Genomic DNA, 16,859 nt, shown 5'->3' on the forward strand with positions numbered 1-16,859 from the left:
GCCACAAGATTCCCATAAACCAAAGCCTAATCCAGAGCAAGTTCCTAACTCTCTTGCATTCTGTGAAGGCTGAGAGAGGTGAGAAAGCTAGAGAATAAGAGTTGGAAGCTAGTCGAGCTTGGTGTATGAGGTTTAAGGAAAGAAGCCGTCTCCATAACATAAAAGTGCAAGGTGAAGCAGCAAGTGCTGATGGAGAAACTGCAGCAAGTTACTCAAAAGATCTAGGTAAGATAATTAATAAAGGTGACTACACTTAACAACAGATTTTCAGTGTAGACGAAACAGCCTTATATTGGAAGAAGATGCCATCTAGGACTTGCATAGCTAGAGAGGAGAAGTCAATGCCTGGCTTCAAAGCTTCAAAGGACACGCCGACTCTCTTGTTAGGGGCCAATGCAGCTGGTGCCTTGAAGTCGAAGCCAGTGCTCATCTACCATTCTGAAAATCCTAGGTTTCTTTAGAAATATGCTAAATCCACTCTGACTGTGCTCTATAAGTGGAACAACAAAGCCTGGATGACAACACATGTGTTTACTGAATATTTTAAGCCCACTGTTGAGACCTACTGCTCAGAAAAAAAGATTCCTTTCAAAGTATTACTACTGCCCATTGACAATGCACCTGGTCACCCAAGAGCTCTGATGGAGAGGTACTATGAGATTACTGTTGTTTTCATGCCTGCTAACACACATCCATTCTGCAGCCCATGGACCAAAGAGTAATTTCAACTTTCAAGTTTTATTATCTAAGAAATATATTTTGTAAGGCTATAGCTGCCATAGATGGTGATTCTTTTGATGGATCTGGGCAAGGTAAATTGAAAACCTGGAAAGGATTCACCATTCTAGATACCATTAAGAACGTTTGTGGTTCATGGAAAGAGGTCAAAATATCAACATTAACAGGAGATTGGAAGAAGTTGATTCCAACCTTCATAGACGACTTTGAGGGGTTCAAGATTCAGTGGAGGAAGTAACTGCAGATGTGGTGGAAATAACAACAGAACTAGAGTTAGCGACTCAGCCTGAAGATGTGACTGAATTGCTGCAACCTGATGATAAAACTTTCATGTATGCGGAGTTGCTTCTTACGGTTGAGCAAAGGAAAAAACTTAGTCGATAAAGCAGCGGCAGGGTGTGAGAGGTTTGACTCCAGTTTTGGAAGAAGTCCTGTTGTGGGTAAAATGCTATCAAACAGCATTGCATGCTACAGAGAAATCATTCTTGAAAAGAAGAGTCAATCAATTCGGCAAACTTCATTGTTGTCGTGTTTTAAGAAATTCCCACAGCCACCCCAGCCTTCAGTAACCACCACCCTGATCAGTCAGCAGCCACCAACATCCAGGTAGGACCCTCCACCTGCAAAAAGATTATGACTCGCTGAAGGCCCAGATGATGGTTAGCATTTATAGCAATAACGTATTTTTAAATTAAGGTTTGTACATTTTTTTAGACATAATGCTATTGCATACTTAATAGCCTACAATACAGACTAAACATAACTCTTGTATGCGCTAGGAAACCAAAACATTTGTGTGACTCACTTTATTTCAATATTGGCATTATTGGGGTGGTCTGGAATGAAACCTACCATATATCGGAGGCATGCCTGTATGTTCACAATTAAATACTTTAAAATTCTTTTAAAGTAGGGTGATTACTTTTTAGCTACAGTGGCTCTCATACAAGAATAAGCCATACACTCAAATCACATGACTTCCAATCATAGGAGGGAATCTCAGATGCAGGGGTTGATGGTAACTCTCAAAAATTGTATGTTCATATTCTAAGTCGCAGAACCTGTAAACATGACCTTATTTGGGAGAAAGGCCTTTGCAGATGTAATGAGTTAAGCTTCTCAAGATGAGATCATCCTGGCTTAGGGTGGGCCCTAAATCCAATGACAAGTCCTTAGAAGAGAAGAAAAAGGGGGAAGAAACACAGAGACACACAAGAGTACATCACGTGCAGGCAGAGGCAGAGATTAGAGTGATATGTCTGCAAGTCCAGGGGTGTCAAGCATTGCCAGCCACCAGCAGAAGCTAGGAGAGGCATGGAACCTCCAAAAGGAACCAATACTGCCAACACCTTGATTTGGAATATCTGGCTCCAGAACAATGAGAGAATAAATTTCTGTGGTTTTAAACTTCCAAGTTTGTGGTATTTGTTATGGCAGCTCTAGGAAACTAAGCTCATTACAATACCTTTTTTTTTCTTTTGGCTGCGTTGGGTCTTCGTTGCTGCTCACAGGCTTTCTTTAGTTGTGGTGAGCGGGGGCTACTCTTCGTTGAAGCGCATAGGCTTCTCACTGCGGTGGCTTCTCGTTGCGGAGCACTGGCTCTAGGCACGTGGGCTTCAGTAGTTGCAGCATGTGAGCTCAGTAGTTGCGGCACGCAGACCCTAAAGCACACGGGCTTCAGTAGTTGTAGCGTGTGGGCTCAGTAGCAGCGCACGGGCTCTAGAGTGAGCGGGTTTCAGTAGTTGTTGTGCTCGAGCTCAGTAGTTGTGGCTCGTGGGCTCTAGAGCGCAGGCTCACTAGTTGTGGCGCACGGGCTTAGTTGCTGCGCAGCATGTGGGATCTTCCTGGACCAGGGCTCAAACCCGTGTCCCCTGCATTGGCAGGTGGATTCTTACCACTGCACCACTGGGGAAGTCCTACAATACCTTTTACTGGTTGCAGCTATCAGCATTTACAAAATTTGGGTTTGAGAAACTTTCTTGAGGAAATAAATTCAGGAAGAGTTAACAACAGGTTGTGGAGGTTTTATTCCTACACCAAGGGTCATGAACCCTTAAGCAAACAACAGTTACCAAAGGACATTAAGACAGTTTTCAGAAACAGGAGACACATCTATTAGCATTTTGTTTATTAGACTAAAATGCATGTGGACAAAGCAATATCAATGTGTGTAAGTCGTGTACAAAACTTTGACAGTCACCACATGATAGCAGAGCTGTTTCACCATCTATAGGTGAGTGGCTTAGAGACTAAAAACAAGGGGGTAGAGAAGAACAGGTATGTCTTTTATAAGGTTAAAGAGGAGTGTGTGACATTAGTCTCTTAGTTATATTTTTGTTTAGACTACTCATGGATCCATTATTCCTTCATTTACTCAACAAATTTATGGAATGCATCTTATCTGGATAATGTTAAACACTGAGAAAGTAGCAGTATTTAAGTTCCTTGCCTTTACATAGCATGTATAGCTAATGGGAAGTGGCAGTGTTAAATAAATAAACAAATAAATAAAACATTGATATGTAGTATGAAGGAAATAAGCAAGGTAATGTAGCCACCCAATAAAAAGTAGCCTGACCAGTCTTGTTTTTTTTGTTTTTGGCATAAAAAGCATATTAAACGTAATATGTTTTTCATTTATTTGTCTAATTATTTGTATTCTGTCTCCTTCTGAGCTGTAAGCGCCATTAGATCAGGGACCTAGTCTTATTTTCTGCTGTTTCTTAAGCGTGAGGATGCTGCCCAGTATATAGGGAACACACAGTACATATTTGTTCAATACCTTTGTTGATTGAGTAAGTGAACATGATAGAGAGAAACTGACAGAGACCCTGTGCAAGACCCAGAAAGCATTTATTTGTGTTTGTATTGCATTTGTTCTTAAAATTCTTTACTTTTCTAAGCTAAGATATTTTTTTAGGGGAGGAATTTCTCAGGTAGAGAAGGTGTGGAAAAATAAAAACTTAAAAAGATCTAGGTTAAGTGTTTGACCAAACCATTTTGATTTCTCTTTATTGCTAGATATGGCATTTGCTTTTTAAATTTATGATTGATTTATGATTTTAAAAATGCTTGTTAAAAATTGCAAAACAAGGCTTCCCTGGTGGCGCAGTGGTTGAGAGTCCGCCTGCCGATGCTGGGGACACGGGTTTGTGCCCCGGTCCGGGAAGATCCCACATGCCGCGGAGCGGCTGGGCCCGTGAGCCATGGCCACTAAGCGTGCGCGTCCGGAGCCTGTGCTCCGCAACGGGAGAGGCCACAACAGTGAGAGGCCTGCGTACCGCAAAAAAAAAAAAAAAATTGCAAAACAAAATTGTAAGACTATCTTTTAAAACAAATAGCTAAGAAGAATCAGGGAACTCAGTTCCTTTAAGTTCAGTGATCTATTTTCTTTTCAAAATTTTAAGAAACTGGCTGGCCTGCTGAAAGCACAGTTTTGCATTTAAAATCATCTGAAATATGATAAAGCCTTTTTTTAAACTTGTAGGATATAAAATCGTTTTCCTTTGCTTTCTGTTTTATCGCTTAGCTTTATTTACTTTAAATCGATAAGAAAATTTGAATTCCCTAAGAGAAAAATGAGCAAAAGACAGAACAATAAACTGTTACAATAAATGAATAAATTTTAAAAGCAAAGAGAAAGAATACAAAGAAACAGCCAGAAAGCAAATAGAAGACTGTTCTATTCTTTAGCAATCAAGGCATTGCAAATAAAATAATGTTAGCATGCTTTGCATACCAACTTGGAAAGAGACAGTTTGAGGAAACAGGAAGTCACACACTGTTACTGTGAATATAAACTGTTTTAACCTTTCTAGGAGCAATCTGGCAAAGTGAATTAGAAGCCTCAAAAATATATTTGCCTTTGACCTATTAATTTCACTTCTGAGAGTATATGTTAATGAAATAATGAAGTATATATGACTATTTTGCCATAAAGATAATTAGATGAAACGCTATTTAAGGTAGCAAAGTATTATACATCATTTAAGGGTCCAATAGGAGCAAAATAAAGTTATAGCATTTTATTTCAACCCAAGATAATAGTATTTGGACATTAAAACTATTTTCCACAATTTTATTTAGTGACGTGGAAAGATGCTGAAGATGTATTAAAGGGAAAAGAAGCAAATTAAAAAATAATTGTTACAGTGTTGTGTAAAAGTATTTACCTATTTTCGAGAAAGGGAGACAGAGACTGAGATAGGAAAAATGAAGTCTACACAGATGTGTTTGTAGTGGGTGAGTAGATTGTGCCTGCTTTTAAATATTTTTCTTATTTGTTCATGGTATACGACTTTCCTATGGTGAACACACGAGCTTCTATGTTAAAGGGTGTGTGCTTTATTTAAAATGTAAAGATCTATAGCTTTGCTTTAAAGTTTCCCTGAGGAAGCCAATAAAATTATAGACAAAGGGCATGAATAGGCAGTTTGTATAAGGAGACACCTCGTTGGCTATCCTGGATGTGAAGAGACGCTTGAATTCATAGGTGATAGAAGAATGCAACTATAATATCATTAACATCCCACTTTGTACCCACTGGATTGGCCACAGAAGTCAAAATTTGGTGAGAAAGAGGGGAAATAGAATTCTGGTCAGAGTATAGATTGACATAACCCATTATAGGAAGTGAGTCTGAGGACCATTCTGGAGAGCACATCTCAGTAGGTTTTTCTGAAGTTAACCAGCAATCCAGGTCCCAGTAATAAGGAGTTATTTTAAAAACACAAAATCAAACTGACTTTGTTTTATTATGGATTATTATGAACTTATTTTATTTATTATTATTATTGGCCATGCCATGCGGCTTATAGGATTTTTTTTTTTTTTTTTTGGCTTACAGGATCTTGGTTCCTCAACCAGGGATCCACCGGGGCCCCAGCAGTGAAAGTGCTGAGTCCCAACCACTGGACCTCCAGGGAATTCCCCTAAACTTATTGATATTATTACTATGGACTTTGTTTTATTATTATTTGTGTTATGGATAGAAAAATCAAATAGGAGCCCTGCTTCTCCCAGCCTAATTCACACGAACAAAATGAGTTGTATTAGTAAGAGAAGGTAATTAAAATCTTGGTAAAGGATCACATGAATTTAGATTTTGTGATAAATGAGGAGGAAATGATCTAAAAATGATCAGATATGTGAATTTTAGGAAAGCCCACTTCAAAATCTTACAGCATTAACATAGAGAACTTGCTGAAGCCTCAAGAAGCCACCAGCCCTGGAGTGATAGGGCCACTTAGAACACAGGTTGAGGAAATGCCCATTTGGCCAGAAACATGTCAAATTTTGTAGACAGTGAACACTTTATACTTTATACCGGAAGTCAATCATAATAACTCATCCTAACTCAGAAACATATTCAAAAAGATTTTATAAACAAAAAGACCTCCAATATCATTAGTATTGAACCTTCCTCTGGCCCCCATTGTGGGGCTGGAGTGTGATGACTCCAAGAGAAGTGTGCAGGGTCTAATTGTAAAGCATATGATGGGTCATGGTGTAAGTTTTAGCCTTAAAAAATTAATAAAAGCACGTGATTAGAGTTTTCATTTTAGAAAAATAATTATGAAAGTTTAGAAAGAAAGAACGTATGTGATTAGGTGATCAAGTTGTGAGTGAACCAGACCTCAAAGGAAAGCAGATGGGCCTTACCGTCATGCCAGCCAAGCAGGACATGGCCAATGTTTACTTAGTACACAAGGGATGGAATGGAGGTAGGATGTCATATCGAAGGAGGCCAAGAGTAAAAATCTAGATGGTAAGCATGAGCTAAAAGCCTCAGGAAGTAGTGAGGATTAAGCTACTAGGAACGTCGTGTCTAGACCTGAAGACCAACTAAGGCAGTGACAGTGGAGACAGAGGAATATCACAGTGTTGTCTGTGGTACCAGAGAGCTGGAGACCACTGAAGGGTCCATCTCTGGGGAGAGGGGATAAGTAAATTGTAGTTGGTGGTCACCACTAAATTCTATGCAGCCACAGCTAGGATTTAGGCTTACAACCAGCAACGTGGATACGTCTGAAAAGGCCCATAGCGAGGGTTGCCAGATAAAATACAGGGTGCCCAGTTAAATCTGAATTTCTGTTAAACAACAAATACTTTTTTAGAGTATGATCCAAATATTTGCTAAATCTGGCAACCCTAGTCACAGTACGGCACAATTTGTGAAAATGAAAACTATGTACACAGGCAAATCAACCCAACTTACTTCATAAGGATACAGAGCAAACATGTTGATAGCTATTGTGTTTGGGGGTGGGGGATAGAGACAATAAAAAGGAATAAATAAATATTACATAAATAAAGAAATAAGAGAGGGCCTTGAGGGGACAGGTGGTGGTAATGAGCTGAGTACGATTGACTCAGTTCTCTGTACCTGAATCCGAAAAGAAGTAAAAAATAAGTTTTTCTGCACTCTTGGATTTCTTCACTGAAGCCCCGGAGACCCTGCCTGGCTGATAAAGAGAATATTCTGTCCTATGAAACGATCCCTATGGAATACTCTGGCACTGCCGGCAAAATTCAGTGGCAGAAAAGTGAGTAGGAGAGAGACTAGGCAGGTGGTTCATCTGGAACCTTGTCAGGAAGAAGAAATTTATAAACCGAGTTAAAAAGGAAACTAATGAACAAATCAGTTAGGAACATTGCTTCACCTAGGTTTACTCTTTTAATAGAGGAACATGCTTACATTCTTATGGAGTAAATATTAGTAAAAGATTATCAGCAAGCACAAATCCTTAACTGTTGCCATGGAGACAGACAGAAGAATAGGCAAAGTTGCCATTTCCCCACTGGAAAAATGATAATTCAATACATGTCGCCCAGTAACGCTGATTCTTTTAATACCTTTTTCTTTTTTCATGTCACAGCCGATTACAAGGAGAGCTTTAACACGATTGGCAACATTGAAGAGATTGCGTATAACGCTGTCTCCTTCACCTGGGACGTGAATGAAGAAGCTAAGGTGAGTGTTAAAGTAGCACTGATTCATTGGTCGTACCTTTTAAATACCGTGTCCTTTCTCTGCAGAGGATTCTTTTACAAAAGCCTCTGAGTAGGGAAAGATCTGTTAACTTGAGCCAGAAAAAAGGGAAATGAACCTATGATCTTTCTCTTGAGTCACACACTTTCAATTACGTGCAGCTAAATTGCCTTTTGTGGAGCAAGGAGAAAGGGGGTGTACCTATTCCCCTGTGGCCTCCCGCTGAACGGGCCAGGCCCCTTGTCCCTCCCAGATCTTCCAGGCCCCCAAGCTCCATTTTAGCACTTGGGGCTGACAGGATTGGGCCAGAAAAATCTTTTCTACCTGCACTGCAGTTTCCCCAAACACCTCTCCAACTGCTGCCTTCTTCAGAGGCAGGAAGGTGCTCAGAGCTACTGTCTGCACAGGTAAGCAGCTGGGCAAGCCTCCCGACCCCCGGCCCCTTTGAGGCTTCATCTGGTCAAAGGAGGGTGCAGGAAGCAGGGCTGCAGGTCTCTGAACTTGACTCCCTGAGGAAGAGCGACCACTGTGACCTTGAGCCATTTCTTTCCTGTTAACCTCAAGCTTAAGCTTTTCTTATTTCTGTCTGGTGCCAGCATGGTTAAGAAGGGCAACAGTAAAATCTCTGGCCAGGTGCATTCTGAGGATAGATGTCCACCGTTGCATGGATTCGGGTAAAAAAGTGAGACTTGATGATACTCAGATTTGCTTTCCAACCATGAGTCTCTGAGTTTATGAAAACTGAACTTTGCTGCTATGCCCACTCTCCTTCCTGTGTTCTGTACCTTCTGATTCTCGGTCCTTATTTTGCACCAAAGGGAAGGTTCCAGGTGAACCCAAAGCTTGTTTTCTGCTTCGGTTATGTACCATCTAGGAGGGCGTTAGAAGACTTTGTCTTGGAATTAATGAAAAGGTCAATGTAAACAACTACTTTCAATGCTTCATTGTCTGTAAGCAGGGGAAGGCCAGGTGAGAAAGGAAACTGGATGGGAGTTTGTGAGCATGACTTAGAGAAGAAGATGAATTGCTCAGTGTCTCATTTCACTCAGGTATAAAACAAAGTAAATGAAATTGGCTTTAGGCCCAAGAAAGGTGACCTAAATGGGCAAGCAGAAACAGAGCTCCATAGTAGCTGGGAGAATGTTCCAGTGGGTCAGTGCATCTGAGGGAAGGCAGGAGGCCTTGTGATGTGATGGGCACAGAAGTGCAGGAAAAGCTTCTCCTCGAGGCCCCACTCCACCTCTGTTTAAAGTTCCTCACCCAAGCCCCAGGCTTTCTCCTCGTGCCCAAGCCCCAGGCTTTCTCCTCGTGCCCGCTTCTCTTCTCCCAGAGGCTAGATTACTGGGCTGGGTAAGGAAAAGGCAGTGTGTGCCATGGTATCAGGGCCCAGGGTTGGAATCCTGGCAAGTCAGCTGACCTCTCTGGGCCTCAGTTCGCTCATGTAAAGCAAAACAAAACAAAACAAAACAAACTTTTCCAATTGTCCCTGCTGTAGCAAGCATGTGCTGGGAGCACGATGTGTGAAAATCCAGTCTCTGAGGGAGGTAAGGGAATCATTAGCTGGACAGCAGTGTGTGTGAGGAGTGAGAGGCAGGCCCAAGCAGAGCCATCCATTGGGAAGACAATGGGATCCTATACTTGGAAGTGCCTTGTCAAGGTAAAGCAAGCTGTAAAGTGAGCTGTAACTGCAGCCCTAAATTTCCTTATCGTGCAATCTGATAACACGTGCTAGAAGGTGAATGCGTTAACTGTTACCAGTCAATAAGGACCTTTTAAAGAAAATGCCTAAACCTGAAGGGACATCTTGAATGATGGCGGCTCTATGGTCAACCAGTGGGGTAGTTAATTGGGGGTTGAGTTGACTTTTCTTGCATTTCCCATAGGTAAGGCTTACTTTTCTTGTTGAAATATGAATGTTTGTGCACGTGTATTGTTCCAGGCTGACACATTTAAGGTCACATCTGCTTTGACAAATGGCAGTGCTTGCTTGCTGTAGTAAAACTTGTTTCTTTAATACATATTTTCAGTAACTATTATTTGGTAGTTGCAATTGTGTGCAGTTTGGGTTAATCGATGAGTAATAAAAATAGCTCCAAATACTTCTGCCAAACTACTGGAAGAGCTTTTAAAGAAAAACCATAAAAGTTAAATCCATTTCATTAGGTAGGCTGAGAAGATTATTTTTTTCAACCTGCAGGATGTAAGGTTTTTCTTTAAAATATCATTGATTTTGGGCTTCCCTGGTGGCGCAGTGGTTGAGAGTCCGCCTGCCGATGCAGGGGACACGGGTTCGTGCCCCTGTGCGGGAAGATACCACATGCCACGGAGCGGCTGGGCCCGTGAGCCATGGCCGCTGAGCCTGCGCGTCCAGAGCCTGTGCTCTGCAACGGGAGAGGCCACAACAGTGAGAGGCCCGCATACCACAAAAAAAAAACCCAAAAAACATATCATTGATTTTATAATAAGCAGGCTGCAAAAAAACCCAAAATTACATGATTGGGAAAAAGGTTTTCAACAAAGCAAGGCATAAAATCCCCTCACGGTGGGATTGTTTGTGATTTTCATACTGTGAACTTATTCTCGGGAGCAGTTGCATTTGACTTCGAGTTCCTCTTGGTAACATCCACACAGGAATCTGTTGCAGGCTTTAGGATCGTGACATTCATTCAGTGTCACATGTTGTTTTAGTTCATGTGGCCAGAGGACACAAATTTGTGACCCGCAGCCTTATATATTCCACAGAACGTATATGTACGTGTGTATCATGCATTTATGTACTTATATTCCAAGTTTTAAAATATTTTGCCCACATTTAATAATCAGGAGATTCAAGAAACAAACAAAACAAAAACCTAAGTTTCCAGATTCTTTTGGGTAATTAGAGATTCTGGCAACATGAGCCCGAGTGTTTGCAAGCCCACGAGTAGCTCTTGTGAGGTACCAGCTGTTCTCTTTAATGCTTTCTCTAGCCTTCTCCATCGTGGAACTTTCCTTGCCTGGTCCTCATGGACACTTGAAGTTTCACGCCCCAGTCGCACCCCCCTCAGACGACTGAATATGCCGTTTATATCTTTACTTGCTCTCGGTGTTGGGGAAAGCAGTGACACAAGTGACGCCGTGTGGCTGAGAGGAATGGGCCAGTCAGGAACCCCACCAACCTCCCCGGGTTCCTTTGGCAACGGGCCACACAGAGGCTGACTTGTGTTGGTGCCGTTACGGACAGCTGCTGTGCCTTTCTTTGTTTGAAAGAAAGGTAGTAAATCTTGATCTTTGAGGATATTTTCTAAAAAATCAGAAACCACTTGGGTCCAAATGTGAGTGTGTACCAACAAGTTGGATAATATCACTTCAGGGGTAAAAATAATGTGTAGTTTTTGGCACAAGACCAGCTTTGAAGTGGGTAATATCCCGAGAGACACTACGAATATACTTTGAGCCATGGCAGTATCATTTGAGAGATCTGTGTGTCTTCCCAAGATAGCTTCTATTTGGATATTTGGTTTTGGTGCATTTATTAAAAAAATAAAACAGTCCCGTATTTGTTAGTCTTCCCACATATGCATCATCAAGGCCTGATGACAAAATTTATGGATTTTTCCAGGACACTACTCTTTTCTTTTGCTGCTGACCTATATTCTATTCTTACCTCTCGTTTAGCAGGAACAGAAGAAAGGAAAGAATGTGAAACTCTAATCATTTAGTTTAATTTAATTACAGGAAAAGTTTGGCCAGGGAAGGTGTTAATAGAACCTAGGGGCAGGACAGGAATAAAGATGCAGACGTAGAGAATGGACTTGAGGATACGGGGAGGGGGAAGGGGAAGCTGGGACGAAGCGAGAGAGTGGCATGGACATATATACACTACCAAATGTAAAATAGATAGCTAGCGGGAAGCAGCCGCATAGCACAGGGAGATCAGCTCAGTGCTTTGTGACCACCTAGAGGGGTGGGAGGGAGGGAGACGCAAGAGGGAGGAGATGTGGGGATATATGTATATGTATAACTGATTCACTTTGTTATACAGCAGAAACTAAGACACCATTGTAAAGCAATTATATTCCAATAAAGGTGTTAAAAAAGAAAATGAGGTTACGGGATTAACTGCAGATCGCCAGTCTCAAGGGCAGCACGGTTCTGGCAGAACTACTGCAGACTTCTTCCTCCCAGAACCGGTTTTGCTGGTTGCGCTGCCGCGTCTCTGCACAATGACGCCCTCAGCAGAAAGAGTCTCCGGCAGGACATTCGTTTCCCCTCAGGGTCTGTGCAGTCTGGAAGCTCCTGTAACTTGAACCGGGGTCCCTGGGCCCCTGGGAATGACTCAGGTGGCATCCAGGTGGGTGAGGCTCTGAGCATCCATGCTGGTGGAAGCTTGGAAGTTGATGAGGTTGGGGCACAGGGTGACAGAGAAAACAAAGCGCTGAAATGGGGCTCAGGCAACCAGGTATCGTCCCGGCGCGGGAATAGCCAGCTTTGCGTCTTCCTCCTTCTGAGCTTCGGTTTCTCAGCCGGAAAATGGCGGGAAGCGGAACAGGGAGGGGCTGACAAAGTATTAAGGTCCCATCCGTAAGATTCTAGTGGGAGCACCAGAGGGCTGCATTCTTTCACATGACTCCCACTTACAAGGTCATTTCGATTTCTCTTTCTCCCCTCAGCCAAACGCAGGTACCCACAAAGTAGATCTGTTGGTCACTAATCCCCGAGATGAGAAGTTCCCAGGCAAAGCCCCTATTGAATTATTGAAGGGTGGTGAGCTCAGATTCCTGGCACAGAGCGCCGGGGATGACATCACCCCCAAAGCGGGAGCACACAAACCCTAATTATAGGCTCCGCTTTCTCCCCGATTTCTAAGGAGATTCTTGAAACCGGGCCCCTTATTTGTGTCCAGAGCCTTTTTCTCTGTTCGCAGTGATTTCAAGATTAAACCAACCTCGACGTGCTACAAAGGCCTCTCTCATGTGACCACAGAGAATTACTTGAGCGTTAAGATACTACTTAGTGCTCTGAGAAACGAGTTTCTTTTTTGTGTCTTTTCACTGGAACACCATACCAATTTCCCCCTGTTTCTATGCCTCCCCCTTCTTGTGGTTTATAGACTACCTGAGATGAAGGAGGCCTATTTCCATGAGCCCTCTGCTGCTAAGCCTTTCGGAATGATCTTGAGTCAGTGAAATGTTCCTTTTCCCTCACTACCAGCACTGCTAAATAATCAAGCAAACAAGGAAAGCCGCTCCTAGCCCCTTCCCTGTCTCTATGATTTAAAAAGAAAATGTATTGTAATTCAGTAATACGGAGCTCTGTCTGCCCTGTGTCACTCTGCTGCGGTCTAGCCCAGCGCCTCTGCTTGCGGAAGCGCAGTGACTGCGCTTGGAGGGATGTCTACCTCCCCCCGCCCCACCACACTCTCTCTCTTGAGTTGCAGGAGGGGCTTCGAGAGAGGAGCTGTCAGGCCCTCTGCTTTGCAAGGTCAGGTGGGAAACGTTCTTCCTGCGTTTTGGTATTTGGGAGGGACTTTCAGACCAGAAGTTGTTGCAGTTTTAGAGAGAGTCAAGGACACAGATAAGGCATATTTTCATCCCTGTTAACAGATTTTTGTGGTGAAACTGGGGGTGGGCAGGGCTGAAAACTGGTTGGGGTGAGGTGGGAAGTAGAGAGGCTGAGAGACACCATGGATCATTTTCCTGTGCATCTCAGATTCTGATTCCACTAAATATCAACTTTCTTCATAGCAGGCTCTGCAAGATTGGGCAAGTGGAAAAGGTGGACTTTGAACCATGGCCCTCTGAGTCCAGAGTCCATGTTCTTAAACCATCCCAACAGAGGGATATCTGTAATTTTTTTTAGACCAAAGAATGCTATGACTTTCCTTCTCAAAGAAATGTATAGGGTACAACCTAGAAAGCAAGAAATCAAATGAATCTCATTTCCTTGAGCAAAGCAATTCTATCAAGTCACCCTGATTTTGCCACCCATCTCCCCCATCCCCACCAACAAAGATGGGCCCGCTGACCCAGCGCTTCCAGCACAAAGGTCTCTTCCTATCCATGTCTTTGGCTGCCCTGGTACGTTCCCGGTTGATGTCATACATATTATTGACCAGAATGCATAGGGGAGTGAGGACTGTTTGGATCCCTTGCCCTCTTCAACTGAGTGTGTGTGTATGTGTGTGTATTAGCTAACATTAGGGATCTCATTGGCCTAATTATGACCTCGCTCTGTGTTAACTGGAGATCAGTGCATGCTTTCTAATAGTGCAGCTCTGAAGCATAGCAGCGTTTTCTCCTCCATACCTTACACATTTATTCTCCATTTTCCCCACTTCTCTCTAGCTCCTTTCCCTGGTATCCTGAATTTCATTTTCCCACTCATTTACATTATTTCTGTACACTTTTCTTTTATGCTTTGGTTTTTTCCTGTTATGAACAGTGAAGACTGTTCCTTACTCTTTTTTGCCATACCATGTAGGAAGCACAGCATGAAAGATTTCGAAGCAAGGATGACAGTTATTATTCGAGAAAATGAAGGTTGCAGAAGGTACACAATGGCTCCCTGCTTTACGTTTGCAACTTAAGAAATACAGTAAATGAAAACCCATATTTACCAAGCTGGTAAATTGGAAGTAAACATTTACACATAAGCAATATTTATTTTATATTTAGATTCCTCTCACTTTGGGTCCCTTTGGATGCTATAAATGAATTGCATTTACAAAAGAGATTTTCATGTAATTTTTTTTATTGAAGTATAGTCGATTTACAGTGTTTTGTTAGTTTCTGGTGTACAGCGCAGTGATTCAGTTTCCATGTAATTTTTTAAATTGAGAGAAAATGCCAGATGAGAGGATGCATGTTGATATTCCCTCTAGGCCCTATTTCCCTGAATATTTTTGCCTTATTTCTTGCCTCTGTGTCTGATTTTGCACTAATACCAAGGAGATGTCATTTGAGAACTGAGACCCGGTCTGAGGGATGGAAACATGGATGTGCTAAGAGGAATCAGCTGGCCGAGCAGGAGAACAAAAGTGAAAGTTGGGAGTAAAAAGTTCTCTTCCAGATTTGCAATTCTGTCCTTAAGGAAGAAAATGAAGTTGATTGAATGCCCCAGCACTGCCCTGGACATAAGGGCATTTGATGGGGCCCGTGTCATGAATTGCTCCATATTGTGAGACATAAATAAAGCTCTCATATCGGGTGACTTACTTCTGTCATGTTAAGTCCAGGTTTCTTCCTTTTCTTCCTGTGTGGTTCAGCCCGTTCTCTTCCCAGTGCTGTCTTTTCAAGGTACAACAAGTGGTCAGCAAGCCAAACCTAGCTCTTTACTCTATCAGTTGCTAAGGGGTAGGAAACAGCCCCTCAGTCCTCAGATCTCAATGTTAGTAGCTTCAAAGACAGGATGGTGCAAATGGCGGTGCTTTGATCACAGCCTATGTAAAGGCAGTAAACTAGAGAAAATGTAAGTGTTCTAACCTTCTTGTACCCTGTAAACTATTCAGTCTCTCTTTGTGGAAAACATGTTAATGCTCCCTGAAAGACTGTTTGGACATTTAGTACCAAATCACAGCAGAACCATTAAAATTGTCCCAAATTTATCTCACCCTCCTTCCTTTTCTCTCTCCCTCAACATTTTTTTTCGGTCTAAAAGATTTAATCAGTTTTTATGGGGCTCCACTGTGTGTCAAGCAAAGTGCTTTAGAAAGTTACACTTTCGTTAGTCTTGACGAATCACGGCTTCCAAGGGGATGCTTCTAAATGGACTGTATTCTCTTTCTGCCAAACTCCAGTGTTGGTCACCAGGGAGAAGGGGAGATGCGTAAATATTGATTTTCAAGATGAAAAGAGTACCCGAAGGACCGACCAAAGGAAGCCATACTCCTGAGTGCCCTGTGGGTTCATGACCTAGTTTGTTTCCCTGACCTCCACCTCCCATCAGCAGTCCAGGGAGTCCACTTTCTGCTTACAAGACAGTCCAGGATGCAGTGGAGTTGATGGATATTACTGATAAAGAAGAAGTTATATCCTAATGTTTTGACTAAATAGAGCCCAGGTTTCAGCAGGTCATCATATGCAGAATAGAGAATATTATAGGGCATCTTCCATGCTCTCCAGAGTAAAGAAGGGGTGGGGAAGGCTCCTGGGAGGGGTCTTGAAAGGTTGAGATACACACTGCAGAGCAGGGCAAATGGCATTTTTGTGCGTTTGCTGGGGCGTGGTGTGGGTGAAGGAAGATTTAAAAGGGAAAGGTAAACATTTGCTGGAGTCTTTGGTATTGAACTTAAAGCCACGCCTTTGTTCCAGTTTTATAAGGTAATGGATGGCAGGAAAAGCTATAAAGCTGGAGTTAATTCATATATAGAAGGAATAATCTTTGGAAACCATCTCATCCAAGCTACCTACGGCTTGATCTTTTGTTAGAATGTGGAGTATACATGGTTTCTGGCCTGAATTCTGCTGAGGGCTCTGTAACTCACATGTATCAACTGTTGTGTGTATACAGAGACTGAGATCGCATACTTGGATTTCACAGACTGACGTGTGTGTGTGTGTGTGTGTGTGTGTGTGTGTGTGTGTGTGTGTACCATGGCTAGTATTTATTCAGTGATTACCATATACCAGGCACTCTGCCAGGTGCTTTGTATACCTTATGCAATATTCATACTTTAAGTGGATATCATTTTTCATTTAAATAATGGAGAGGTTGAAGTCCAGAGAGCTTACACAGCAAATGGACAGCAGAGCTGGGATTCCCACCCTGGGAATGTCTGTCTGAAGTATGTGCTCTTTCCATAGTGCCTTTTCGTCTTGGGAAGAGGTAGTCATAGTATCTTCTGTATTATCTGTGGCAAAGGCGCAGTCATCCCCTCCAAGCAGCTTGCCTGCTGTACATCACGTGCTGGGCCAGGCAGTGGGAATTTACAGACACACCAGCCAAGCAGAGTGTCTGCCGCTCTCAGAGGACATTTTGGCTGGGCCGAGAACTCAGACATATCTGTAAATGACTGTAATATGAGGAAGAAAGTGACAAAGACTGTAATGAAAACAGAATTAAAGGGCCAGGAAAGTTCTGGAGAGGGAGATAGCCCTGTTTTTTATTTTATTTTATTTTTTTAATCACAACATAAAAAGATTTATTTTCT

General features: G+C 42.4%; 1 protein-coding gene across 2 annotated transcripts in view; it reads left to right on the forward strand.

Moving 5' to 3' along the window:
• Positions 1–16,859, forward strand: part of GRHL2 (grainyhead like transcription factor 2) — a 163,721-nt gene that overhangs the window by 94,627 nt on the left and 52,235 nt on the right. For both annotated transcript variants that reach the window (XM_032610589.1, XM_032610590.1), the window contains exon 8: positions 7,617–7,711. In XM_032610589.1, the coding sequence (XP_032466480.1) occupies positions 7,617–7,711 (95 nt within the window). The remainder of the gene's footprint in view (positions 1–7,616; positions 7,712–16,859) is intronic.

The sequence above is a fragment of the Phocoena sinus genome, chromosome 17 (genome assembly GCF_008692025.1).
Source record: "Phocoena sinus isolate mPhoSin1 chromosome 17, mPhoSin1.pri, whole genome shotgun sequence".
Lineage (NCBI taxonomy): Eukaryota > Metazoa > Chordata > Mammalia > Artiodactyla > Phocoenidae > Phocoena > Phocoena sinus.